The sequence below is a fragment of the Phyllobates terribilis genome, unplaced genomic scaffold, assembly GCF_046119375.1.
Source record: "Phyllobates terribilis strain yellow unplaced genomic scaffold, ASM4611937v1 Scaffold_2__4_contigs__length_985480577, whole genome shotgun sequence".
Lineage (NCBI taxonomy): Eukaryota > Metazoa > Chordata > Amphibia > Anura > Dendrobatidae > Phyllobates > Phyllobates terribilis.
This window is the reverse complement of record NW_027362762.1, coordinates 129,886,250-129,913,533: the sequence shown is the minus strand read 5'-3', so window position 1 is coordinate 129,913,533 and position 27,284 is coordinate 129,886,250. Positions and strand designations below refer to the sequence as shown.

At 42.5% G+C, this 27,284-nt stretch overlaps 1 protein-coding gene across 1 annotated transcript in view; it reads right to left on the bottom strand.

The window, feature by feature from the left end:
- Positions 1-25,136, bottom strand: part of LOC141196858 (mitochondrial ornithine transporter 1-like) — a 32,399-nt gene extending 7,263 nt beyond the window's left edge. The window contains exons 1-6 of the mRNA XM_073662600.1: positions 24,977-25,136; positions 20,603-20,678; positions 18,637-18,895; positions 14,385-14,522; positions 11,924-12,099; positions 11,257-11,415 (exon numbers count right to left, since the gene is read on the bottom strand). Coding sequence (XP_073518701.1) covers positions 11,257-11,415; positions 11,924-12,099; positions 14,385-14,522; positions 18,637-18,895; positions 20,603-20,657 — 787 coding nt within the window. The 5' untranslated portion in view covers positions 20,658-20,678; positions 24,977-25,136. The remainder of the gene's footprint in view (positions 1-11,256; positions 11,416-11,923; positions 12,100-14,384; positions 14,523-18,636; positions 18,896-20,602; positions 20,679-24,976) is intronic.
- Between the last annotated feature and the right edge of the window lie 2,148 nt (positions 25,137-27,284).

The following is a 27,284-nucleotide window of genomic DNA, read 5'->3' as shown; positions in this document are numbered from 1 at the left end:
CCGAATCATCGTGCAGCCAACAGCTATGTAATGTATAACTTTGCCTCTTGCTCTTGCAATATATTCACATCGAAATCCAAACACTAAGGCTACGCTTTTTTTTCTACCACACATTTTTCAAAACCTGAAGCGGAAAAAAAACCAACCTGAAGTGGGAAAAACAAACACTCAACACTCAAAAACACTAAAAAAAACCTTAAAAGACTGCGCATAGCAAATGAATAGGAAAAAAACAAACCAAAAAAACCTCAGATATACCCATACCCTACAACAAATCAAGGCCAGTAGTTTTTTTTTTTTATTCTTATATGTTTAATGACATCTATAGAGCCTTTTTCTTTGGTAGAAAGAATTATGGGCCTAGCCCGTTGGCAAGTTACAGTTGTGCTCAAAAGTTTACATACCCCGGCAGAATTTTTCCTTTCTTGGCCTTGTTTCAGAGAATATGAATAATAACAAAAAAACTTTTATTCCACTCATGGTTATTGGTTGGGTGAAGCCATTTATTGTCAGACTACTGTGTTCTCTCTTTTTAAATCTTGATGACAACCAAAAACATCCAAATGACCCTGATCAAAAGTTCACATGCCCCAGTTCTTAATACCGTGTATTGCCCCCTCTAACATCAATGACAGCTTGAAGTCTTTTGTGGTAGTTTTTTTTGTGGATGAGGTTCTTTAATTTCTCAGATGGTAAAGCTGCCCATTCTTCTTGGCTCAATGATATTGAAGTCAGGAGACTGAGATGGCCACTCCAGAACCTTCACTTTGTTCTGCTGAAGCCAATGACAGGTCGACTTGACCTTGTGTTTTGGATCGTTGTCATGTTGGAACGTCTAAGTACGTCCTATGCGCATCTTCCGGGCTGATGAGTGCAAATTTGCCTCCAGTATTTGCTGATAACGTGCTGCATTCATCTTTCCTTCAACTTCTACCAAGTTTCCTGTGCCTTTGTATCTCACACATCCTCAAAACATCAGCGATCCACCTCCGTGCTTTACTGTAGGAATGGTGTTCCTTTCATCATAGGCCTTGTTGACCTCTCTCCAAATGTAACGTTTATGGTTGTGGCCAAAAAGATCAATTTTGCTCTCATCACTCCAAATTACCTTGTACCAGAAGTTTTGAGGCTTGTCTCTGTGCTGTTTGGCCATTTTTCTTCAAGGGCCTCCTTATTGTGCATCTTGAAACAGCCACACCGGTAGTTTTCAGAGAGTCCTGAATTTCAGCTGATGTATTTGTGGGTTTTTCTTTGCATCCCGAACAATTTTCCTGGCAGAAACTTTTGTTGGTCTACCTGACCGTGGTTTGGTTTTTACAGAGCCCCTGATCTTCCATTTGTTAATCACAGTTTGAACGCTGCTTACTGACATTATCAATTCCTTGGATATTTTTTTTGTATCCCTTTCCTGTGTTATACAGTTCAACTACCTTTTTCCATAGATCCGTTGACAATTCTTTTGCTTTCCCCATGACTCACAATCCAGAAACGTCAGTGGCTGGATGAAAGATGCAAGAGTCTGTCTGGATCCCAGAAACTCACTCAGCTTTTATGCACACACACTGATTATAAGCAAACAGGTCAAAGGTGAGGATGTTACCTTTCGTTAAAATTCAAACCCATTTGTGTCAAATTCTGTGCATGTTATCAGGCCAAAATCACCAGAATATGTGAACTTTTCATCATCAGGGTCATTTGGATGTTTTTGGTTGTCATTAAGATTTAAAAAGAGAAAACACAGTAGTTTGACAATGAATGTCTTCACCAACCAATAACCAAACCATGAGAGGAGAAAAAGTTTTTTTGTTATCATTCATATTCTCTGAAACAAGGCCAAGAAAGGAAAAATTCTGCTGGGGTATGTAAACTTTTGAGCACAACTGTATATATGTGTTGTGTCCCAGATTTCTGGCATAACTTTCTTCTTCTACGTCCTTCTTCAGATATCGATCGGTACAGTCATTACTGAAGTTGAGAACATTTTTTAATGCAACCATTCATTTAAATGACATACGTTGTAATAAATACATAATTGTGGGTTAATTACTCATCAAGTTATGATTTATTTTATTGTCTTATATAGTATACTTAATTTCCACAGCGCTTTACAGACATCATCATCACTGTCCCCATTGGGGGTCACAATCTAGATTCCCTATCAGTATGTCTTTGGAGTATGGGAGGAAACCGGAGAACCTGGAGGAAACCCACACAAACACGGGGAGAACATACAAACTCCTTGCAGATGTTATCCTTCATGGGATCCCAGTGCTGCAAGGCTGCAGTGCCACCAAGTGCTGCCCTATGAGTCTAACACTGATACCATTAATGATTCAAAATCTGACAATATTTAGAATAATTATCTTTTTTATTAGTAGTATATGAAAATAAATGGTCCTGTTTACTTTTTCTTGGATCAGCAATGTCTCAGGAAAAGCCATCAGAGGTCTAGCTTTCATCTGATTTTGATCCTTACCTAAAATGCAGATTATATGACTTAGCCTTGTAGTACAAGTTTTCACTATTTAGCTTGCCCTCACCAAAATGAATATTAATGAGTTATTCCATTACTCCTAGGTCGGGATCACATGACTATGCTAATGACACTCAGCCCAAACTCTGTCAGCGTTTGAGCTGAGTGTCAGCTTAAGTGTGATCTGATTTTCTGGCATGAGAGAATCGCAGAACAGGTGTGGAGAAGATGGAAAACAAGATTTCCCCATCTTCTTCATTGTCTGTATCCGCGTAAATCGGTCTGCACTCGGATGACATCCGAGTGCAGTCTGATGTTTTACTCGCACCCATAGACTTGTATAGGTGTGCATGGTCCGATCTGCGGAGCCAAAATAACCACATATCTGCACTGCCCCATAGTATAACATTGGGCCGAGTGCTACCCGATAAACCAACAGCACTCGTCTGATGAATACGCTCGTGTGAGCGAACCCTTAGGCTGTGTGCCCACGATGCGTTTTTCAAGCGTTTTTGCTGCGGAATTTTCAGCAGCGTAAACGCTTGGGAAACGCATGGTAAGCCTTCTGCCATGGTCCCCTATGCAATTCCGCACTTTCAATGCCCATGATGCGGATTTTTACGCAGCGTTTATGCTGCGCTCAAAAATCCGCAGCATGTCCATTAATTTTGCGGAAGCGCTGCGTTTTCGCCGCCATTGACTTGCATTAGAATGCGACAATTCCGCAAGACTGTACTTGCATAATTGGCGCGTTCTAATGTGCGGATGGTACCCGGGTGTAGAGGAGAGAAGAGTCTCATCCACACCCAGGTATCATAGTACCTGTAAAAAAAAGAATAAAATAAAAAATAAAGATTATATTCACCTTCCGACGGCCTCCGGTCTCCTTCCCTGTGCTTGCGGGCAGGACTGAAGGACCTGCGCTGACGTCACAGTCATGTGACGGCAGGTCTTTCAGTGCAGTGTCCCGCGATCAGCTGGCAGCCAGGAAGGAGCGCAGCAGCACACCCCGGGCCATCGGAAGGTAAAGTATAGGTTTATTTTTTTATTTTTAACCATTCTAAGGCTGAGTTCACACGATGCGTTTTTAATGTGTTTCCGCGGCGTTTTTGAAGCTGCGTAAACGCCACGGAAATGCATTAAAAACGCATGGTAGAAGGGCAGCAATGTTCCCCAATTGAAATCCGCATGTGTTGTGCCCATGCTGCGGATTTTTCCGCAGCGTAAACGCTGTGTTCAAAAATCCGCAGCATGTCAATTAATTTTGTGGAAACGCGGCGTTTTCGCCACCATTGACTTGCATTAGAACGCGCCAATTCCGCAAGACTGCATCTGTACTTGCGCTATTGGCGCGTTCTAATGTGCGGATGGTACCCGAGTGTGGAGGAGAGGAGAGTCTCCTCCACACCCAGGTACCATATAAAAAGCTGTAAAACAAGAATAAAATAAAAAATAAAGATTATATTCACCTTCCGACGGCCCCCGGTCTCCTTCCCTCTGCTCGCGTGCAAGACTGAAGGACCTTCGGTGACGTCACAGTCATGTGACCGCAGGCCCTTCAGCGCAGTGTCTCGCGATATCCCGGCAGCCAGGAACAAGCCAGGAACGAACGCGACAGCACACGCCGGGCCATCAGAGGGTAAGTATAGCTTTATTTTTTTATTTTTAAACATTCTTATACGGTCACACTATATAAATCCATGCTGTTTGCATGGATTTATATAGTGTGACCAACCGGCATGGATTTATATAGTGTGACCTAGTTGTCAAGCACTTTCCAAGTGATGCTAAAATCGCCTGGAAAGCGCTTGTCAATCCGCATGCCGAAACGCATGTGAATCCGCATGTATTCCGCAGGAAAAACACATGCACAATCCGCATGCGTTTTTTCTGCCAGGGAGATGCAGAAATGCTGCAGAAATTTTCTGCTTCATTTCTGCATCGTGGGCACATAGCCTTATACTAATAACTTATCCTTACAATAGATCATTAACTCATCAACTCATCAACATCAGATCGGTGGGGGATCCAATACTCAGCAACCTCAGTAATCAGCTGTTCTCGGGCAGCCAGATGCTAAGAGTTATGGGGCTGAAGATAAAGGTAGTAGAACAACCCTTTAATTCCTATTAATTGCACCTTTATAATTGTTAACTTGCTTAAGTGCCATAAGGAACTATTCATGCAAAAAAAAAATAATTAGGTGAACAACGCCATCTACTGCTCAGAAGCAGTTAGGACTTCTTAAAGTGGTTGCATTGTTTAGGAAACCCATCTTGATCTACACATTCATAGATCTCCGCGTTACTAGAAGAGGATGTCTTTTTCAGTACTTTTATTTCTTTACTAATGTGGAAAGTGGTTAGAAAAAGCCTTTATTGCTCTGGAGGACTTGTTGTGTACTGCACTACACCAGCAACATACTTATTTGAATGGACACGGTGTAATGCTCACTTTACCCTGCTGAGGCGCTGCAAGAAAATAGAACACTTATTACCAGTTTTTCTCCAGATTAAATATAATCACTAAGGGAATATGCACTCTCTTTTAGGAGCAGAAACTACACGGAAACTCTCTGATAGTATGTGCACATAACGTCTTTAAGACGCAGCATTCCCGCTGAGTTTTTTAAGGCAAAGGCGCTACAGGGAAACGCCACAGGCTTTCTCCTGAAATGTCTTCTTTGGTGTGTTTGCAGTCATTTTTGCAGGGGCTCTGCCACCAGTGTCTTTTTTTTTTGGATAATTTAGCCAATAAATAGTGAGAGGCTTTCAAATGGAAGCTGCCTGAAAAATGAACAGGTTACTTCTTTAAGTCACTTGACGGCCTTCAAATATGCACAGCAAGTAGTTTTGACATTTTTGTCCATTATGTTCATTCGCCATATTCTCATATTCTAAGTTTTCCAGCCGGGTTACACTTTTATTCAGCTTACTGTCAAAGGACCCTTTATTTTTAACAAGTAGGGCTCTCTGAATAGGAGAAATCTTTTTAAAACAGGATACCTTCAAATTCTTCCACTTAAACAATGTCACTTATAAGAGCCATGCAGATCCCACCACTGTTACCACTTCATCACAGAAGACTCAGGAGAGATCCCACAGATCCCACTACTGTCACCAGTTGTCAAGAAAACGCAACTCCGTTGTCTGTAATCGTCAGGACAAATATGCAATTGACTGACGAGTGATGGACGAGGCTGCAAGTCCTTCCTCTACTAGGCCGGTTATTGGGAAACTCACAGTGAGCGTATGGTATATATACCTCTGATCCCAATGCATGAGATATATACAGTACAGACCAAAAGTTTGGACACACCTTCTCATTTAAAGATTTTTCTGTATTTTCATGACTATGAAAATTGTACATTCACACTGAAGGCATCAAAACTATGAATTAACACATGTGGAATTATATAGTTAACAAAAAAGTGTGAAACAATTGAACATATGTCTTATATTCTAGGTTCTTCAAAGTAGCCACCTTTTGCTGTGATGACTGCTTTGCACACTCTTGGCATTCTCTTGATGAGCTTCAAGAGGTAGTCACCGGAAATGGTTTTCACTTCACAGGTGTGCCCTGTCAGGTTTAATAAGTGGGATTTCTTGCCTTATAAATGGGGTTGGGACCATCAGTTGTGTTGTGCAGAAGTCTAGTGGATACACAGCTGATAGTCCTACTGAATAGACTGTTAGCTGCTTTTTTCTTGCCATAATACAAATTCTAAGTAAAGAAAAATGAGTGGACATCATTACTTTAAGAAATGAAGGTCAGTCAGTGCGAAAAATTGGGAAAACTTGAAAGTGTCCCCAAGTGCAGTTGTGCAAAAACCATCAAGTGCTACAAAGAAACTGTCTCACATGAGGACCACCCCAGGAAAGGAAGACCAAGAGTCACCTCTGCTTCTGAGGATAAGTTTATCTGAGTCACCAGCCTCACAAATCGCAGGTTAACAGCAGCTCAGATTAGAGACCAGGTCAATGCCACACAGAGTTCTAGCAGCAGACACATCTCTTCAACAACTGTTAGGAGGAGACTTTGTGCAGCAGGCCTTCATGGTAAAATAGCTGCTAGGAAACCACTGCTAAAGACAGGCAACAAGCAGAAGAAACTTGTTTGGGCTAAAGAACACAAGGGATGGACATTAGACCAGTGGAAATCTGTGCTTTGGTCTGATGAGTCCAAATTTGAGATCTTTGGTTGCAACCACCGTGTCTTTGTGCGACGCAGAAAAGGTGAACGGATGGACTCTACATGCCTAGTTCTCACCGTGAAGCATGGAGGAGGAGGTGTGATGGTGTGGGGGTGCTTTGGTGGTTACACTGTTGAGGATTTATTCAAAATTGAAGGCATACTGAACCAGCATGGCTACAACAGCATCTTGCAGCGGCATGCTATTCCATCTGGTTTGCTTTTAGTTGGACCATCATTTATTTTTCAACAGGACAATGACCCCAAACACACCTCCAGGCTGTGTAAGGGTTATTTGACCAAGAAGGAGAGTGATGGGGTGCTACGCCAGATGACCTGGCCTCCACAGTCACCAAACCTGAACCCAATCGAGATGGTTTGGGGTGAGCTGGACCGCAGAGTGAAGGCAAAAGGGCCAACAAGTGCTAAGCATCTCTGGGAACTCCTTCAAGATTGTTGGAAGACCATTTCCGGTGACTACCTCTTGAAGCTCATCAAGAGAATACCAAGAGTGTGCAAAGCAGTCATCAAAGCAAAAGGTGGCTACTTTGAAGAACCTAGAATATAAGACATATTTTCAGTTGTTTCACACTTTTTTGCTAAGTATATAATTCCACATGTGTTAATTCATAGTTTGGATGCCTTCAGTGTGAATGTACAATTTTCATAGTCATGAAAATACAGAAAAATCTTTAAATGAGGTGTGTCCAAACTTTTGGTCTGTACTGTATACAGTATATATTTATATATATAAACATATACAAATATATATATACGCCGGTAGGGTCACTGCCAACTCCACAATAACAAAAATAACTACTAGCTTCCACCATCAATCGTTTATACAGGTCGATTGGACACCCGTTACAGGTAGTGTTGGGCTTTAGGGGTGCGGTTTACAGAGCAAAAGGAACAGAGGTATTACATTTTATATATTTAATCCAGAAAGATAGGCTGTATTTATAAAAAATATACAAAGATGATAAAAAATGGGAACAAAACAATATGGTATATACAATCACATAAGATAAAAAGGAATAATGAAAGAAAAGTACTAAACCTGTGTAACGGAAATGACTCAGAGCTTAGCAGGGGAAGGTACTCCTTAGGAAGACGGACAGAACTAAAGCAAGCTGCACCTTTAAGGACTGACCAATGACCCAAACCCAAATTCTGCTTTTTATTATTTCAAGGTTATGCCCACATGCAGTGGAGTGAAAAAGTGTTTGGCCCCTTCCTGATTTCTTATTCTTTTGCATGTATGTCACGCTTAAATGTTTCACATCACAAAACAAATTTAAATATTAGACAAAGATAACACAAGTAAACACAGAAATGCAGTTTTTAAATGAAGTTCTTTATTATTAAGGGAAAAAGAAATCCAAATCTACAGGGCTCTGGGTGAAAAAGTGATTGCCCCCCCCCACCTGCTTAAAACATAAATTAACTGTGGTTTATCACATCTTTGGGCAGCTGAGTTCAATTTCCCTAGCCATATACAAGCCGGATTACAGCCACACCTGTTCTCAATCAAGAAATCACAACATAAACATTTAAATGTGACAAACATGCAAAAGAATAAGAAATCAGGAAGGGGGCAAACACCTTTCCACACCACTGTACCTCCCCTTGATGAGCTCATATAGGGGCTGTTTGTGGGATGTACTCAGCTCTTCAGAATTTTTATGAGATTCCCAACTTACAGGCTATCTTCGACTCGAGCGGTCCCAGATATTGTCGTCATATTTCATATCACGATTTTATCTGTCAATAAATATGAAATATGACAGGTATTGTATAGCATCGACCATTAGAACGTTATTAGTTTGGAAGGGTTCTGCCGGCCTTATGGTGATGTTAGTGAATGCGTTCTGTTCGTCCCTTCGCCGCGACAACGAAAATCTATATCTCATAAATATCAGATCGATGCAAAACCCTTATATTCATATGTGACCAATGGCACCAGCACGAGAGATCCTTAGTTCATTTATAATTAGTTTTCTCTCTTCCCTATATGTTCAAGGTGAGGGGAACATGTCCCCTCTCTAGAGATGTCTTATGGATTTTAATTTTCTTCTATGACAAACATGGTTTGGGGACATTGTCATGTTAAAGTAGTAACAGGTCATCGCTAAAATTTTTGCCACAGAGTTATATGTACTGATAACCCTACAATGCCATTTTTTTCCCACTGCATTCATATTTGGAACTATGGCCCCGATTCATCAAAGCAAGTTTGCCAGAATTCTGGTGTAAACTGCTTTGAAAAGTTGTAAGAATTTTAAGTTAACTTAAAGTTGCAGAAAAATGTTGCGACTTTTGGCATTTTCATGCCAGTTTCTCACAGCTCCACCAAAATGGGTGGACGACAGCACAGTGGAGTGTGATACCACAACTCATCTAATTCATGATGAGCTGTGGTGTTCTCCGCCAGAAATGTTACTCTAGTGAAGCACTGGAGTAAGATCAAGGAGGCGCACACCACTTGTTAGACACTCCTGATTCAGTAAGAGGTATGTGAGAAAATCGGTTGGTGTTGATGAATTGGGACGTATGTCTATGAGTAGAAAGTCTTCTGCAATCCACCAAACTTTGTCCAATAAATGTAGTGAGGTTACACACTATTTTGCTACTTAAAGGGATTTTCCCACAAACAAAAGTTGATGTTAATCAATAGATCTTGGAATAATAATAACTTCCACAATTGGATGTGTTTAAATAAAATGTTCCTGTGCTGAGATAATCTTATAAATGTGCCCCTGCTGTGTACTGTGTAATGGCTGTGTCTGACCGTGCAGGAACATGGTCTGATCATACCACAGCTCCTGGGCAGGGGAGGACGTAAAAGAGTATACAGACATTACAGCATGGGATCACAGCTGATTCTTTGTGTGAGGTAAAACATTTCCCTGCCTGTTTTTAAACAACGTTTTACTTCAAAGAAAGAATCAGCTGCCATCACCAGCTGTAATGTCAGTATAGTCTCTTTTGCTTCCTCTCCTGCCCAGGAGATGTGGTATGATCAGACCATGTTCCTGTACGGTCAGACACAGCCATTACACAGTACACAGCAGGGACACATTTATAAGATTATCTCAGCACAGGAACATTTTATTTAAACAAATCCAGTTGTGGAAATTATTATTCTAAGATCTATTGATTGAAATCAACTTTGTTTGTGGGGAAACCCCTTTAAGTTTGTGTGTGGGTGCTCGGCCAAGAAGAACTGGTGCTAAAAAATGTACAAACTGTCGTATTGGAAATGTGTTATTTTAACAACGTCATGAAAGCTGCAATTTACTAAAGTATCATTGATGGAGATTTCACGCTGTACTGTCATTCGTGCCCGTATTAGCAGTTGATGCAGCTGAAATATGTGAACCCACTAGGACAGATGTCCATGTACACTATATTGACAAAATTATTGGAGCACCTCTACATTACACCTACAGGAGCTTTTATGACATCCCATTCTAAATCCATAAGCATTAATATGGAGTTCATCCACCATTTCTCTAACAGCTTCCATTCATCTCGAAAAGAATTCAACAAGAATTTGTAGGTTGTCCGTGGGAATTTTTGCCCTTCATTCAGAGCATTTGTGAGGTCAGACACTGATGTTGGACAAGATATCTTGGCTTACTGTCACGCAAGGTGAGGGAAGGCACAAGTGTACAAGGGAAAAGGGAGAAGGGAGCCCAACAGCTAGGGAAAGGGGGAGTGGAGACCCCTAGGCAGATCTAATATCACCCTGCCTACCCTACCGTCCCTATATAGGTTCCACAGCTATAGCCGAGCAGGAACCTAATCCCTGAATGTCCCTAGAGCTAGGCTCTAGGTAGGAAGGGGACGGGGGAGCACTAGTCGAGCCCCACTACAAACTAAAGACAACAAGGTAAAGAAACAAAGGGGATACACTTAGCTTTAGTAGACACCAGAGAGATAACGCCAACTGTCCTCCAAGGGCACCAAAGAAGAAACTAGCCAACTGCTAGTGCTCCAAGCCTGCACAGAGGTACATAGAACTATCACCGGCGACTCTCTGGAGAAACTGAATGTTTTTAACTACCAAACAAGGGTGTGTCAATCAGTAGCAGAAGGTGGAGGTCGCTGCTGGGTCCTAAAGAAAGAAGGATCAAGAAGGCATCTGCAAAGCCAAGCGCAGTGACCTTTTACAGCCAGATCCAGAGCGACTGTCTGTCACACCTGACACACCCATGACACTTACTTTACACCACTTTATCGGAAGCATGGCATTGTGCTTGGTGATGTAAGGCTTGCATGTAGCCACCTGGCCATGAAAACCCATGCCATAAAGCTGTCAGCACACAGTTTTGTTACCAGAGAAGCTTTGGACTCTGCGGTTATGGAGTCAGCAGAGTGTTGGGACTTTTATACACTATGAACATCAGCAACCGGTGACCCCGCTCTGTAACTTTATGTGGACTGACACTTCATGGCTGAGTTGCTGCGGTTCCTTCCACTTTTCAATAGACCTGCTCACAATGGATGGTAGAATATTTAGGAGGGAAAACATTTCATAAACTGACTTGCTACCATAGTGGCCACAGAAATGGATGTGAACATCTTACCTTCATTCTTCACAATACTTGAGAAAGTTCCCATGAAACCAGCTTGTTTTCCTGTAATTGAAAGAACCTGAATCCTGGATTTGATACAGTCCACGGGGTACACAGCAAGCCAGAGAGCAATCCCCCCACAACCGCCACTTATCATCAGGGCAACTGGACCTTAGGTGTAAGGGAGAGATTATAAAATAGCATCCAGAAGAATAGAATAATCTCTACAGCTGGCTATAAACATTAAATAAAAGTTGCCTGAACTTCCAATTTTGATAGAATCAGCAGTCAATATAATGTATGGGGGTTACTCAACTATATGTCTAGCCTGATTAAAAGATTTGGACATTGAGCTATTTCGCGATAGGGTTTTATTAAAATTTGACGCCATTTAGCTTGTATATCCTATATGCATCAAAGTACATAGCAGAATGCAGAATGAGTTAACAGTGAAATCTGTCAGTGAGCTCATTCTGACAGCTGAGTCTATATCCTTATCTCTCTTCTCCTGAACATCTTCTAAGCTGAATTATAACTCATTTAAGTTCAATCTTCATAAAAGCTTGTATATGAACATATTTCTAACATTTAGTTTATTTGACACTTCCAAGTAAACCAGCCTTTAATTTTCTTCAACCTGTCATATTGTATCGGTGTAACACATATAGTCAGTACTTACCAAGCTCATCCTTTGACTTTCCACCTGAAGCAGCAAAAAAAGACCTGCTCAGCTCATATCCGCCAAAGAATAAGAAATATCCTGGCATTTCTCTGCAGATTGTGCTCGTCAGACCTTGGTAGAAACCCAGGGGACCTTCACGTTGTACAATGCCCTTCACCACTGACCACGCTGTACTGACACAAGGAGACACATGAGATGCAAGATAGAAAAATCCTACACAAGAACCAGGTCTACTGTACATACTATAGGACAGGCAGAGATAGGCAGATAATGCATTAGCATATACAGAAAAGGGTCTTAAAGGGGTTGTCCACATTTTGGCCCAATTTTTTTTTTTTACTTAAGCCCTTCCCGCCGTGGCCAATTTCCATTTTCGATTTTTCCTCCCCTTCTTCCAAGAGCCATAACTTTTTCATTTTTTCATAGACATATAAGGGCTTGTTTTTGGTATGACAAATTGTGCTTTTGAATGACACCATTCATTTTATCATGTGATGCACTGGAAAGTGGGAAAAAAAATCCAAGGTCGTTGAAATTGCGAAAAAAGTGAAATTCCACAAATATTTTTGTTTCTTTTATATTTACCATGTTCACCATAAGGTAAAACTGACCTGGCATTATGATTCCCCAGACCAGTACGAGTGTGCAGATACCAAACATGTATAGGTTTTTTTTTTATTTAAGTGGTGAAAAAAATGTTGTAAATTTGTACAAAAAAATAAATAAATTCGCTTGTATTGCCATTTTCCGAGACCTGTAATGTTTTAAATTTTTGCTCAATGGGGCTGTGTGATGGCCTCGTTTTTTCCACCCTGAGCTGATGTTTTAATTGATGGCATTTTGGGGTAGATACAATGTGTGATAGCTTCTTATTGCAATGTTGCGGCAGCCAAGAAAACGTAATTGTTGTGTTTAGATCTTTTTTCTCGTTACGCCGTTTACCGATCAAATTCATTTATTCCATTTTTTGATAGATTGGACGTTTTACGGATATAACGATACCAAATATGTTTATCTTTTATTTTTTTTCAATTTACTTATTTTTAATTGGGGAACAAAGGGGGTGATTTGAACATTTATGTTTTTACATTTTTTTTCATATTTTTTAAAACATTTTTTCATTTTTTACTGTAATTGTTATCCCCCCTAGGGCATTTGAACCTGCGAACATCTGATCGCTTGTGCTATACATAGCAGTGCTGCACTGCTATGTATAGTGAAAATTACGCTCTCTTCTATGAACGACAGCTACATGGCAACCCATCAGCGCTCCGTGATCACGTCATGGGTACATAGAATGCCGCTGTCAGAGATTGACAGTGCCATTCAACAGGTTAACAGAAACAGTTGTTAGCGGCAGATGATGGTTGAATAATTCTGCCATCATCTGCCGGGAAAGATGAGGGCTTGGAGTGTGATCCCACATCAAAGTCAGGAACCTAGCATATGACATAACTGTATGTCATATGTTGGGAAAGGGATAAAGAGTAACCGCCGTTTTAATTTTTCCTTCATAAATGAATAGCACATGAAAATAAGCAACTTTGTAAAATACCTTAATAGAGAAATCGGCTTCTTTCTCTTGGTGGACTGATCATTCATTCTCAATTTATGGATAAAAGCTGTAAAATCCGAATTCATTGAAGACAGATTTTCCTATTACTGAGATAGGAAATTGGGACAGGGGGAGGAGAATGCAGACACAGACATTTTGCTGCAGGTTCTCCCGAAATGACAGTTACAGTGCACCATAAAATTTTATGAGCACCAACTGTCATCTCCTATTTTAGGAACTCTGTATACACTGAAGACAAATTTTACCCATACATTGAGAATTTCGAGAATGAATGAGGTCCAGGAGGAGAAAAAAAAAAGAAGATTTCTCTGATAAGATATAAGTTTCTTACTTATTTAAACGCATTTATTTGCGCCTCAAAATCATTTTTGCATTTGGGTTTCATTAAAAATTTAGCCTTCTATAGCCTCTGTGTTGTGGTAGCTGCAGAATGAGGTAACTGAGTATCTGTCAGTTAGCTCGACTCTGACAGTCTAATCAGGAGATTGTAACTTTTTCTATGTTTTTCTGAGCTCCTCTCAGCTGACAAAGAGTCTGTAAAGGCAAAACAGGGCAAAATTTTAATGCAACCAAATTGTAAAAATTTTACATTCAGTTAAAAAAAATGTTCCCAAAGGTGTATAACCAATTTATGGGTCATAGAGCATAATTGTAGGAAAGTGGATTCTACACTGACACCAAGACCCAAATTCTTCCAGGCTTCTTTGCCCACTCAATGCCTGTCTGTAAGGTTATGGTTACATGTATGTCTGACAATCTGGTTAGAGGGAAAAAGCAGTGATAATAGGTATTGGTTTATACACATAAAATCATTATATGATTATTCTCAAGTTCTAGAAATAGCAGTATAGCTTTGCCATCAGCGTATAACTTCAGACTTACTTTTGTCCCTGTGCTATCTTGCCCGACAATTGCAGCTCATGCATGGCCTGGAGTCGACATTTCACCAGCTCTGTGGGGCACAGAACCAAAGCAGCAAAAACGCTGGCAAATGAGCCTGCCGCTGCATTCTGGAGATCACTGCAAATAATCATTGAGGGTTAGTCAGGGGGTAAATGAATGGGTCATGTCACACTGCTATACAGAACAGTACAAAACATGATAAACCAGTGTAGTGTACATCTCTGTCTACACTTTCTCAGTCTCGCAATCAGGATCACCTTGGTTCCTTCCTATCCTTCAGATCACACATCCAAGCTCTTACCTCCTCCTTTTATTTCTACCAACAATTTTCCAAGTACACTCTTTTGTCAGATACGAGTCAACAGAATTCCTCATGCCTGCCCTCATCATATCCCACCTAGACTACTGCAACACCCTCATCTGTGGCTTTCCCTCCAACACTAATGAGAAAAGATGCTGCACAGAAAAAAGGTCTACACCCAAGCATGAAAACTGGTACAAAATGGCTTCATTGAAACATATAAGTGCTAAACAGAATAAAAACAATTAAAAACATAAAACAAAGTGACAACAGGCAGGACCACCCCTGAGGAAGCTACATCTGGTAGCGATGCGCGTTGGGTTAAGGCTCCATATCGGCCATATCGGATTTGTGAATTTTGGGAAGCATATAGAATGTCCTTATTCTTGGACTCTCTGGTATCAGGTCATCGGCTCTTATGGATTCATCAGGTAGACAAGATACCAACTTGTTTGTGGTATCCACAAATCTGGAAATCCAGGAAGACCAATTATTTCATGTGTGGGCACCCTTACGACGGACCTACTGAATAAACTAGCAGCAATAGGTCCTCTACTAGAAGGAACCATCCTGGCCACCATGGATGTGGAATCTTTGTACTCTAATATCCCACACCAGGATGGATTAAATGCCTGCAAAATCTTCATGGAAAATACAGGAATTGATTCTGATTCCGTGGTGAAACTTACAAAATTCATCCTCACCCACAATTACTTTGAATTTCATAACAACATCTACAGTAGACTGGTACAGCGATGGGAAGTAAAATGGCCCCACAGTACGAAAATCTTTTCATGGCCAAGATTGAAAATGACATTTTGTCCTCATGTCCCATCAGGCCTCTGGCCTACTATCGTTACATTGACGATATTTTAATCATCTGAACGGGGTCTGAGCAACAGCTGAACATGTTCTATGAACGTCTATGAATCAATTTCATTCCACCATCAACCTAACACTCAACTACTCCTGTACTGAAATTAACTTTTTGGACACCATCATCAAGCTACAGAACAATGTAATAGAGACATCCTTGTCCCGGAAGCCAATCGACAGTCCAACATACCTTAAATGGGACAGTTTCCATCCAAAACACATAAAAAAAACTATTGTCTACATCCAAGCCATCAGATACAATCGGATATGTTCCAACCCTCTGGATAGAGACAAACACCTTGGTAGCCTCAGAAAGAATTTTTTGAATCAGGGCTACCATCCAAGAAGCAGATTACAGGAGCCACCAGAATATCAAGGAATCAACTCCCACATTACAAAACCAAACAAGAAAGCAACCGGGTGACAGGATGGTGGTCAGGATGGTTCCTTCTGGTAGAGGACCTATTGCTGCTAGTTTATTCAGTAGGTCCGTCGTGTCCTGAATCACCTAACCCTCAATTACTCCTGTACTGAAATTAACTTTTTGGACACCATCATCAAGCTATAGAACAATGTAATAGGACAGATATAATCGGATATGTTCCAACCCTATGGATAGAGACAAACACCTCGGTGGCCTCAGAAAGACCTTTTTGAATCAGGGCTACCATCCAAGAACAATTGAGAACCAGATTACAAGAGCCACCAGAATATCAAGGAATCATCTCCTACATTACAAAAATAAACAAGAAAGCAACCGGGTGCCTTTAGTAGTCACCGAGAATCCAAATCTGGAGGTGCTAAGGAGAGCTACACGGAAACTACAACCCTTACTACAAAAAAATGCCCGACTACAATCCATATTTCCAGATCCCCCACTTCCGTGTGTCAGGCAACCCCCAAATTTACGAAGCATCATTGTCAGAAGCTCCCTGCCATCTCCACCAGCTACAGGTACCTTTCCCTGCAGCCAGAAAAAATATAACACCTGTCCATTTATAATAACCACAGACAAGATAAAGATCCCCAATTTACCCAATTCACATCAGGACTACAAGATCCCAGGTACTTTCAACTGTATCACATCTAAGGTAGTGTACTTAATTATAAGTAGCAAATGTCCAGCTGGGGGTCTGTATGTAGGGGAGACAGGGGAAAAACTTAGGACAAGGATGAATTTTCATCGCCACACAAAGAAAAAAGAATAGATCTACCCGTGGCCAAGCATTTCTGTTTCCCTGATCACAGCATCATAGACATGAAATTATTGGTATGGTATTGGTATGCCTGATGAAGAGGCCTGAGTAGTCTGCGAAAGCTTGCAACTTGTTACCTTCTTTTCAGTTAGCCATTAAAGGGTATCAACCACTGAAGACTATCAAATCTTAATATGTTGGTATTAAAAGGTAATTTCAAATCTCAGAGAGACAGAAAAGTTTGGGAATATAAACTCATGGTGACCTTTGACACCTTCAGAGCAGGAATGAATGTGTCGCATGGATTTATGTCATTCTACATCAACTAAGGAATGTAGTCCTCAGAACTGTGGGGTCATCACAACCCTGGACCAAACCTCAGTCACAGGACAATAAAACTTTCACACTCCTTATCTATGAACTAATCCAATATTTACAGCCAGAATTGTTTATCTCTCTCCCATAGTAATAGCTCTGTTTTACGTCATCTGTCTCATCTATTGCATTATTTCTGCGTCCTATTGTGTATAAATATGTGACTCTTTAGATTTTGTGTTATACTATGCCTGATGAAGAGGCCTGAGTAGTCTCGAAAGCTTGCAACTTGCTACCATCTTTTCAGTTAGCCATTAAAAGGTATCAACCACTGAGGACTCTCACATCTAAATATTTTTCTATTTACTGTAGATAGTATATGAATTTAAATATGAAAAAATTGCTGCTGTGGCCACAAAAAAGGGTTTGTTCTGCCCCTGAATTATTACAATATCTGTAAGGACAGGACGGTGCAGTGTCAGTTATCCCATCTTCTCATCCTAAGGCTCGGGTTACACATCCGTATTTTCTCTCATCTCAGGAAATCGGGCTGATTATGCTTATCACCCTCTGATCATAGTTTGACAAGAGTGTGGTCACAGTGTGATCCGATTTTCTCGGATGAGGTGATGATGTAAAAAAAAATGTCTCGATCTTCTCCATTCTGTCAGTTTGTGAAAATTGGACTGCATTCGGATGTTATCCGAGTGCAGTCCGATTTTTTCCATGGACTCACTGACTTGCACGGCCGAGTGCAATCCAAATATTGGACGCAAATCATGCATGCTGCGACTTTTTATTCGGACAGACTCTGTCAGAGGAATAAATCGGACACGTGCACAGCCCCATAGACTAACATTGGTCCAGGTGCAATTCTATGTTTTTTTGGATCGCAAGCAGATTGAAAATATGCTCGTTTGCATGAGTCCTTATACTACATTCACACATCCATTGTACGTCTGTTGGTATACACTTTTTTCTCGGCAGCACACAAACCGATAGTTTCATTGATCCACATCAGTTTTAATAATGGATCCGTGTCTCCGGTCCGTGAGAATCAAAGCACGTCCTATTCTCATCCGATTTGTGAATCAGACTCGGCCATTAAAGTCTATGGAGAGCCGTTAAAAAAAATGAAATAAGGAAGACAGACTTTTTATCTCAGTTTTCAATTAGTGTTTCATGCGTTTTTCACAGATCCATCAGTTTTTTAAAAAAGGATGAAAAAAAAAATTGACACTGGATGACACAGAGAGAAAAAAGATCTCTTTCTGATGGATGTAAAAAGTGAAAGAGGTGTGAATGGAGCCTTAGAAGCGGAGAAGTGAAGCGGGTCTGTCTCCCCTTCTCTCTTTTGCCAATCTATAGAGATGGGATATTCAAAGAGGTTACCCGTAAGAGGAACGGGATTAGTTTAAGTAGACCTTCCGTTTCTGATAGGTACCTATGGTAGCGGTAGAGGCTGTCTCTGCGGTATGTATGTACTAACCCTGCATATATGTCGCTACCTCTATAATATGATTTGCGTAATTATTCCACTTACCTTAGAGTTGCATTGTCCTCTAAACCAGCAATCCTCCTCACAACTCTCTGGCAGAAGCCATAGCTCATAAAGAGCACCGAGTTTTCAGCTATATTGGCAAGAAGAGCTGGACTGGTCCCTTTGTAGAAGCCCCTGAACCCCACTTGTCTGTACGTCTTCGCTGCGCAGTCTATAAGGCCTCTGTACATATTCGGGAACGTCTGCATCTTCACCTTGGCGGTGTCAAACGGCTGTCCGGTCAGAACACATGCCGTGCCACCTAGGAACAAGGACATATCAGTACAATTACAGCACAACAGACAGCGGGTAACTCGCCCCAATGGGGAAATAGCATGACTACAAGATTTCTAAATAAGAATACCTCTGGTAAATCTATAGGATCATACCAAGTATTTCATCAGTATTTTATCAGTTTTCGTATCTGTATTTGCAATTGTTGGTAAAATTTTCTATTGAACCTGAGAAAAACGGAGATGCTCCTTGCTGCAATTTGGATGATTGTGACATGCACCATCCCCCTACAGCCCCGCATTAAGCACAACTCAGTTTTTTTGTCTGGAGTGACTCTGAAAGACCATATACATTTAAAAATAAACTCAAAATGGCGTCAAATAATAAAATAAGTAATACTCATCCCTCCTGATCCACCACCGATCTCATCCCACCACCTCCCAGGTTCTTGCAAGTCTCTGTACATCCTGCAATATCTGGAAAACTATTTGACAGCTGCAACCAATCATTGACCACAGAGGTCACATGTCCCGCACTGGTCTTTTTACTGCCTGTTCCATCTGAAGAGATGTGTGAATGCAACAGCCAATCACTGGTCATAGTGATGATGAATTGATCACCACTGTGACCACAGTGATTGGCTGCTGTGGGGACCTGTCTGTCCAGATGAGGCAGAATGTAATGTGACCAGTGGGGGATATGTGACTGCTGCGGCCAGTGATTGCCTGCAGATATCAGATGTCTTTCCAGCTGGAGCAGGAAGTACAGAGATTGGCAGGGAATGTGGTGTTAGGATGTGAGTAGGGATCAATAAGGTCAACATTACTTGTCCAATTATTTTACACTTGTTCACAGTTTTTATCAAATTTTAAGTGACTGGCACACAACTTTTAATCAGCGAATTCAGGTTTTTCATTCAGTCCCATTCCACTGGTGTATAATATCCAGCCCCTCGCCATGCCGCCTGCCTTTACTAACATATTGTGAAAGAATTGGGCGTTCTAAGGAGTTCACTGATACCAGCGCGGTCCTGTAATAGGACGTCACCGGTGTAACAAGTCAGATCATGACATTTCTTCCTTCCACAATGTGCCATGATCAACAGAAATGGAAGGAGGTTCAAAAACTAAAGAACTCAGTCACTAAGTGGTAGACGGTGTAAAGTTACCATGGTTGGATGAATTTGATGTGGAAGAACCTGACCTTCCACATAAAGCCCGGACGGACCTCAACCCCATTGAACACCTTTGAGATGAACCAGAACCAGAACAGAGATTGTGAACCCGGCTCTTTCATCCAACATCAGTCACTGATCTCAAAAATGCTCTTCTAGTTGAAAGGGCAAAAATTCTCACACTCCTTTTAGGAAGCCTTCCCAGAAAAGTGGAAGTTGCTGTGCCTTCAAAGATGTGGTGGTGGTGATGGGGGGTGCAACTCCATATTAATGTCTATAGATTTAGATTGGGATGTCAAAAAAGCTTCTGTAGATATGATGTGGAAAGTCTCAATCCTTGAGCCCATATACTGCATATATGGGATTCTCATCAAAGATAGTGACAATTCTCCTTAGAGCCTGCTCAGTTACTTGTATATAAAAAAATATATATTTTATTATATCCGTTATACGGCATAGAACTCGATGCATAACACATATTTTTGATTATGAAAAGTTAAAAAAAATCCCATAGTACTGAAGCCAATGAATTGTTTCTAATCTTGAATTCGGCAGACTCACCTGCAGCGCCGGCTGTAAGATCTATAGCAGCCTGGACGGCTGGGTCTGGAGCCATATTGTGTCGTCCTAATTTTACCTAAAAAAAAAGCAGGTTTGTACATGGTGAGCAGGTAAGTGCTAAAATTTGCTTTCATTGCAGTTTAAATATAGTTAAAGCACCACTCCAGCATTTTTTCTTAGTTCTGGAGTGGTGCCACTAATCTATGTTCCTTGATCCTGGTATTATACTTACCAGACGCTGTCTTCAGCTCTTCCCGCAGCACCGTCTTGTTCCTGTAGCTTCTAACTGACCAGAAGTCAGAGGTACCGGTCACAATCTCTCAATGTAAGTTAATGACGACCTTGTTCTGGCTCTCATAGACTATTGAGTTATGACCTCCGGATCGGCCAGCAAACACTGGAGTGATCCAGCAGGTGACAATCTGCTGGAGACGACCGGAGCGGTGTCGGGAACAGATGAAGACGGCGGCTGGTAAAAATAATACTAGGGGCAGGGAACTTAGATTAGAAGCACCACTCCAGCGCTACAAAATAAAAAAAAATGCTGGAGTGGTGCTTTGAACTGAAATAAAAAGAGGGAACCATCGGGCTGTGTCTTGCACCACAATTCTCATTCCAGGAGATGATTTGGCGATTCATCAACCTCCAGTAGGAGTGAATATGGACAGAAGAGGGTCTCTGTCAAGAACAATACATGGGCCCTTTGCAGTTCAATAGCTTATCATAACGCACAATTCCACCTGATTTGGCGGTAGATGTGGGCCCCTTACCTACTGGGCCCCTTTATGGCTGCCCAGGTTGCACCAATGGTAATGCACCCAGCTCACCTACCTCTTTTTGTAGGAAAGTGAAAGGTCCTGGATGGTTTCTCACTGTGCCCACTGGAAGAAACAATGGGGCCACCCTAAACTTTTATTGTCTTATTCTCATAGTCTCATAGTAACAAAATCTGACTGATTCCTATCTCCCTCTAACCTTTGTGAGAAAAGAAAGCAGCTGGAATTATATCTGAAAATAACTGAAATCAAACCTGAAAAACTGGAATAAAGAGTCATAAAAATGATCTGTCCTCGTATCAATGTCAGGTTCGTAAGGCTTTAATAAACCATAGTATGCACGCCGACTGTGCTATAAGAACAGGCCTCAAGGTCATTACGCAAAGCAGCTGTCAGCATGGTATGAGGTGTGGAAACTTCTATAAAGCCCTCGCAACAAGAATATACGGTAATCACCAAGGACTATTGCATTAGTACCAAATCAACCTCTCTGCTGTACGTATAGTATATATATATATATATACATCCAAGTGAAGTATAAAGCCTCGTGCAGCAACGATGCCCCAACAATATCCACAGTGAAATTTACTGCTGCGGATAACATTGTGAAGAAGGAGCTGGATAGCTGCACATTTCATCCTTTGTGCTACAAAAAGTGAAACTCACACCTACATCCGCAGCATAAATTGGGAAAATGGCCAATACTTTTACTCTGATTGCTCCACTCCTGATTTTGGATTACAAATACTGATGTAAAATACTGACCAAAAACTGAACGTTTGAACGTGAACTCAAAGTCAGAAAAATGTTATTTAATTTTCTATGCAGAGAACAGAAGCTCTTTCAGTGTCTTGTATGGTGCACACAATAGGGAATATGGGATTTACTAATCCTAATACACCCCTGATGAAGACTAGCGCCGAAACACGCGTTGGGGCAGGCGACATTCTAGCAGGAGGAGATGAATACAGCTATTTGCATTGTCACAATCTTCTTATCCACCTTGGTTTGTTGTTTGGTGATTCAGATTTCTATACTCCTATGGTTTTATTATGGTACCTTCCACTTGCACTTTAGCATTCAGCGCACTGCACTGGCACTGTGATTACAACTACCATATTAAGCTACGTTCACACTAGGTGTTTTTTAGCATTTTTTTCTGCAGCAAAACCTGATCTCTTGGCAGGAAAGAAGCTGCGTCAAAAACGCAGGTTTTGGTGCGTTTTTCAGGATCCCAAAGTTCAGCTTTGCTTCCACCACAGGAGCATGAACGCAGGTCACCAATGCAAGAAATATGTGAAACTATATTAATCAGAATTACAAAGGTAACAGTGGGGGAGGTGAATTGTTCAGGAATAGTTTACCTAAGGCACTGGCAGTGCATTGAGTTTGCAGGACACTGTCACGCAAGGTGTAGGAAAGATTAAGTGCAACACAAAGGGAAGGGGAAAAGGAGGCCCAGACTCTAGGGAAAGGGGGTAGTGGAGACCTCCTAGGCTGACCTTATATCACCCTGTCTCCCCTAACGTCCCTATATTGGTTCCGCACCACTCCCCGCACAGGAACCTCGCCCTGTCTTTGCCTGACGTTTGGCTCTGGCTAGGGAAGGAAGGGGATGAGCACTAGTCGATCCCCACTGAGAACTAAAGACAACAAGGGGGAACAAACAAGGGAAGATAGCTTAGCTTTTAGTCGACTTCAGAGAAATGAACACACGTCCTCTTAGCTCCAGAGAGGAAGAAGTACTGCTCTTGCTCAAGCCTTCACAAGGGGTCATGTGAATATCACCGGCACCACCCTCTATCAACAGCCAGTATTTAAATACCAAGCCTGGGTGTCAATTAGCCGGAGGGAGGTAGCCGTGGGGTCCTAGCGTGAGACAGCTAAGAAGGTGTCTGTAATGGCAAACAAAGAGATCTTCTGAAACCAACTGCAGGGCGACTGTCTGTCACATCTGACACACCCGTGACAGACACTATTTACATTCACACTATGGTCTGCCATTCAGTTGCTCAGAAATTGTTCAATTTCACACCTCCATGGTCCACAGGTATTGTTCAATCTCACTCCTAGCTCAGCCAATATTTACACATAACACATCACTAATTTAATTAAACTGTCCTAATCCAAACTGCCATCTGATGTGACCAAGACAAGATGGTAAAATCAGAAAAATAAATGAGGATTTTCACATACTGCTGTACTTTTTTTTTCACTAAAACCGCAGGATTTTCACATACTGCTGTACTTTTTTTTTCACTAAAACCGCAGCAAAACCTGATAGATATGTTTACACTAGGTGTTTTTTCACCACTCATTACTTTCAATGGGTGAAAAACGCAGAAAAAATGCTGAGAGAAGTGACATGCTCTATTATGCAAAAAAACATGCAAAGCTCAAAATACTGATGACATTAAAACCAAGATGCGTGATTGAGATTTCTGAAATCTCATAGACTACTGTAAAACGCAGCTGAAAATTTGCATTAAAAAAAAGCTATGTGTGAACATAGCCTTATACTAAGTGGATGATATTTTTACTATACCTATTATATTTTGTCTCCTGCTCTGTAATGTCACCTCTTTTTGTGGACTCAATTTGAGCTTGTTTTAATATTTGATGTGACATTTTGTTATTGCTATTTAATACATTGATCTACTATTTCTGTGACATTTAGGCACTTTTTGTAAGGCTAGAAATCTGTTTTCCTAATCCTATTTAACAATTAGGCAGTGAAATAAACACTAAATAGTTGGAAAATATTCTGAATGATAAATTAAGCGCATTGTCAGACATTTTCTGCCTCGTCATCTCTTGGTTGGTTTCTTTGCGCCAACTTTTTTGCAGCAGGACAGCACGTGTGGGGCTGTACTGTAAGGAGGCGCACAGGATCCACACCTAAATCCTGGACGGGTCAACTTTGCCTTACAAACTCTATGGCCACAGACATCATCTGGAACAGCTGACTACTCCCAATATCTTTACGCACGTGCACCAAACACAGGGACAGGACCGAGAAGAATAGGCACAATCTGTATACTATATAGGATAAAGACTATACAGCTACAATCGGCAGCCATATATATATATATATATATATATATATATATATATATATATACATACATTGCACCTCTCTCCTGATACTCGTCAGTGACAGATCTGATCAGTGAGTCCATGAAGAGCAGCTCTGGAGGGTAATAATGTCTCCCATTCCTGCCATTCAAGCAGAGGTTATACAGATAAATACCTGCACAGCTGCCAGGGGAGAATGGAGGCTGTGAGAGCCAGGCTGGGCACATGTGAGCAGGGAGGAGGGCCAGACCCAGAGGAAGAGGCCCTGCCAGGGTTACACCAGCCACAGGGCTGTGTGCAGGGACAGCAGACATGGCCACAATGGGGGCAGCATCAGGGCACCTGCTCGGGGCACAACGTGTACGCTGCAGCACTGGATGTGTGCAGAGGAGGCTTACAGGGCAGCTGGCTACAGTCCAAGCCCAGAGAAACAGGCCAGCGATTATCAGCAGCAGCCATGCTAGAGATCAATACAGCAGCAGCACAGAATACACTGCCCGCGGGACCGAGCGGAGGCACTTACCAGCGGCTGCACCCGGTCACCCGGCTGCCAGGAACAGGGGCTGTCACCCGATGTCACCTGTCCCCGCCCACAGCAGCTGCTGGCTCACCCTATAGCAGCAGGCCCTGTATGTGCAGGATGCGGGGGCTTATAGATTACAGGCAGGTGTGTCATCAGGGGGAGGCAGCGGCGCCACAGGGGGACATCACCCAGGGCCGAGCCCTCACTACATGCACCGGGCACAATAAAGGCTGTATACACTCTATGAGGACTGTATACTCTCCATCATGAAGGCTCTATACACTCCATGAGGACTGTATACTCTCCATGAAGGCTCTATACCCTCCATGAGGACTCTATACTCTCCATGAGGACTGTATACTCTCCATGAAGGCTCTATACTCTTCATGAGGACTGTATACTCTCCATGAGGACTGTATACTCTCTATGAGGACTGTATATGACGCGCCCCTGGGCCTGTGTCGCGCTGCGTTGCGCACGCGGGAGCTTACCCGGAGCCGGATCTCTTGAGGGTTGTAGTCTCGTGGCAGTGACCCGGTCCGTGCCCAGGGAGTCAAACTGAGCGGCGATGTAACAGCGGTAGATGCAGGACGACTACGCCACCCGTTGAATGCAGCTATGGAGCTGCCGCTGCAGGACAGTCCGCTGAGGCCGGTGGATGGATGGTGCAGCGTAGATGGTATAACCCCCAACGGGAGGGGTATGGCCTCAGGGCAGCAGATGTGGATGATGGGGGTAGCAGGAACCACTCAGAGACGGTGCGGTGTAATTCAGGGTCTTTACTGGTAACAACGATAGACCCTCCCGGAGTACTTGCTAGCGAACGGGGCCTGGTCAGTCCTTGAGCAGATGGGATCTCCCCTGGCCAGGCGGAGTTGTAGGCCTCCCAAACTGACTGTACTCTTCTGGCTACCTTGCTAGAAGCGGATATAAGTAGCCCACGTCCCTGAGTGTACCGTGTGGTGCTCACCCGTATGGCCGGTGACTCGGGGCCTTCTATTGGCTTCCGCTCCACGATGGCGGTGCTGGTCCCACACGTGTGACCGTGCCTTCGGGTTTCTGGGCCTGAGGACCTGAAATCCCCTGCCGGTCGGCTTCTGCTGCTGGGTAAGAGTTAGTCCCCACAGCCTCGGACGCCGGGTCCGGTAAGAAAGCTTCTCAGTCAGGGCGAGCTCTGCAGCTGCCAGCCCCTGACTCGTAGTAGTATTGCTCCCACTGAGCTCCAGCTGTTTCTTCCTATGACTGTTTCTTGTCTCTACTCTCCTGGACTCACTAACCCTGCCTCAGCCCAGGGTTTATACAGGGGAAGTTCTTCCCCTCCCAAGACTGGGCAGGAGGTGTGGCATGCACAGGATCCCTGACCAAAGGACCTCCCACCTGCTCTCAGACATAACATTACATTACTGTGGAAAACCAGACCCCTGGGGTGCCACATTCCCCCCTAGTGAAATTTAGTACTCCGGGACTAAACATATTTTAGAAAAACATAACAAGATATAACAACAATAACAGTACAATAAGAAGAAACACATAAAGGTGGTCACGGCATGTCCGTAACCGGGTGCAGTCTTTGAAGAAAAGCAAGGTGTCCATTTCACCAAAACAGGGAGACGTAACCAGGTAGGGGTCTGTCCTACCCCGAGTCCTTAACAGTCTCTAGTCCATCCTGGGTTACGCTCCAACTAATTGTACAAGGATTCCCGGTAGATCCACCAAGGATTCCTAAAAATAACTGGAAACACAAAATTATACACAAGCAACAATACACAGATAAACATAAATAAAACAATTTATACACTTCAAATCCTCCAGCGTGCGGGTAACTGGCCTCTAGTGGCCCTAGTGGACCTACGGAGCTGACTGTCTGGCCCTGAACTACAGGGTGTAGGAGCTGTCAAGGGTAAACTGGGCAGCTGTCTATCGGCTCTTTGTCTCACTAGGGGTACGGCAGGCTCACTATAAGCAGAGGGTTGATCCTCCTGTTCTGCTTGTGTGGAGTCTTCTGCCTCCTGGACCGGCTGTTCTTCCAGCTCTACCTGTTGCTCCGTAGGTGCTTGGGATGCTGGTTGGAGGAAGGTGAGTACGGGTACCACAACTGCACCATTGACTTGAGTCCAAGACCGAGGGAAGTCCCCGAGCACAGTACTAACCATATCTTCCCTTTCCTCTACGGGTCGATGGTCTTCTTGTTCCTCTTCAGGGTTCCTCAGTTGTTCGGGACACTTCTTCAGGTGGTCCCGGGATACAATGGCGGTGGTTTCCCCTCCGTCTTTACTGATGGTACAAACCTTCGGGTTCTCGTGGCTTG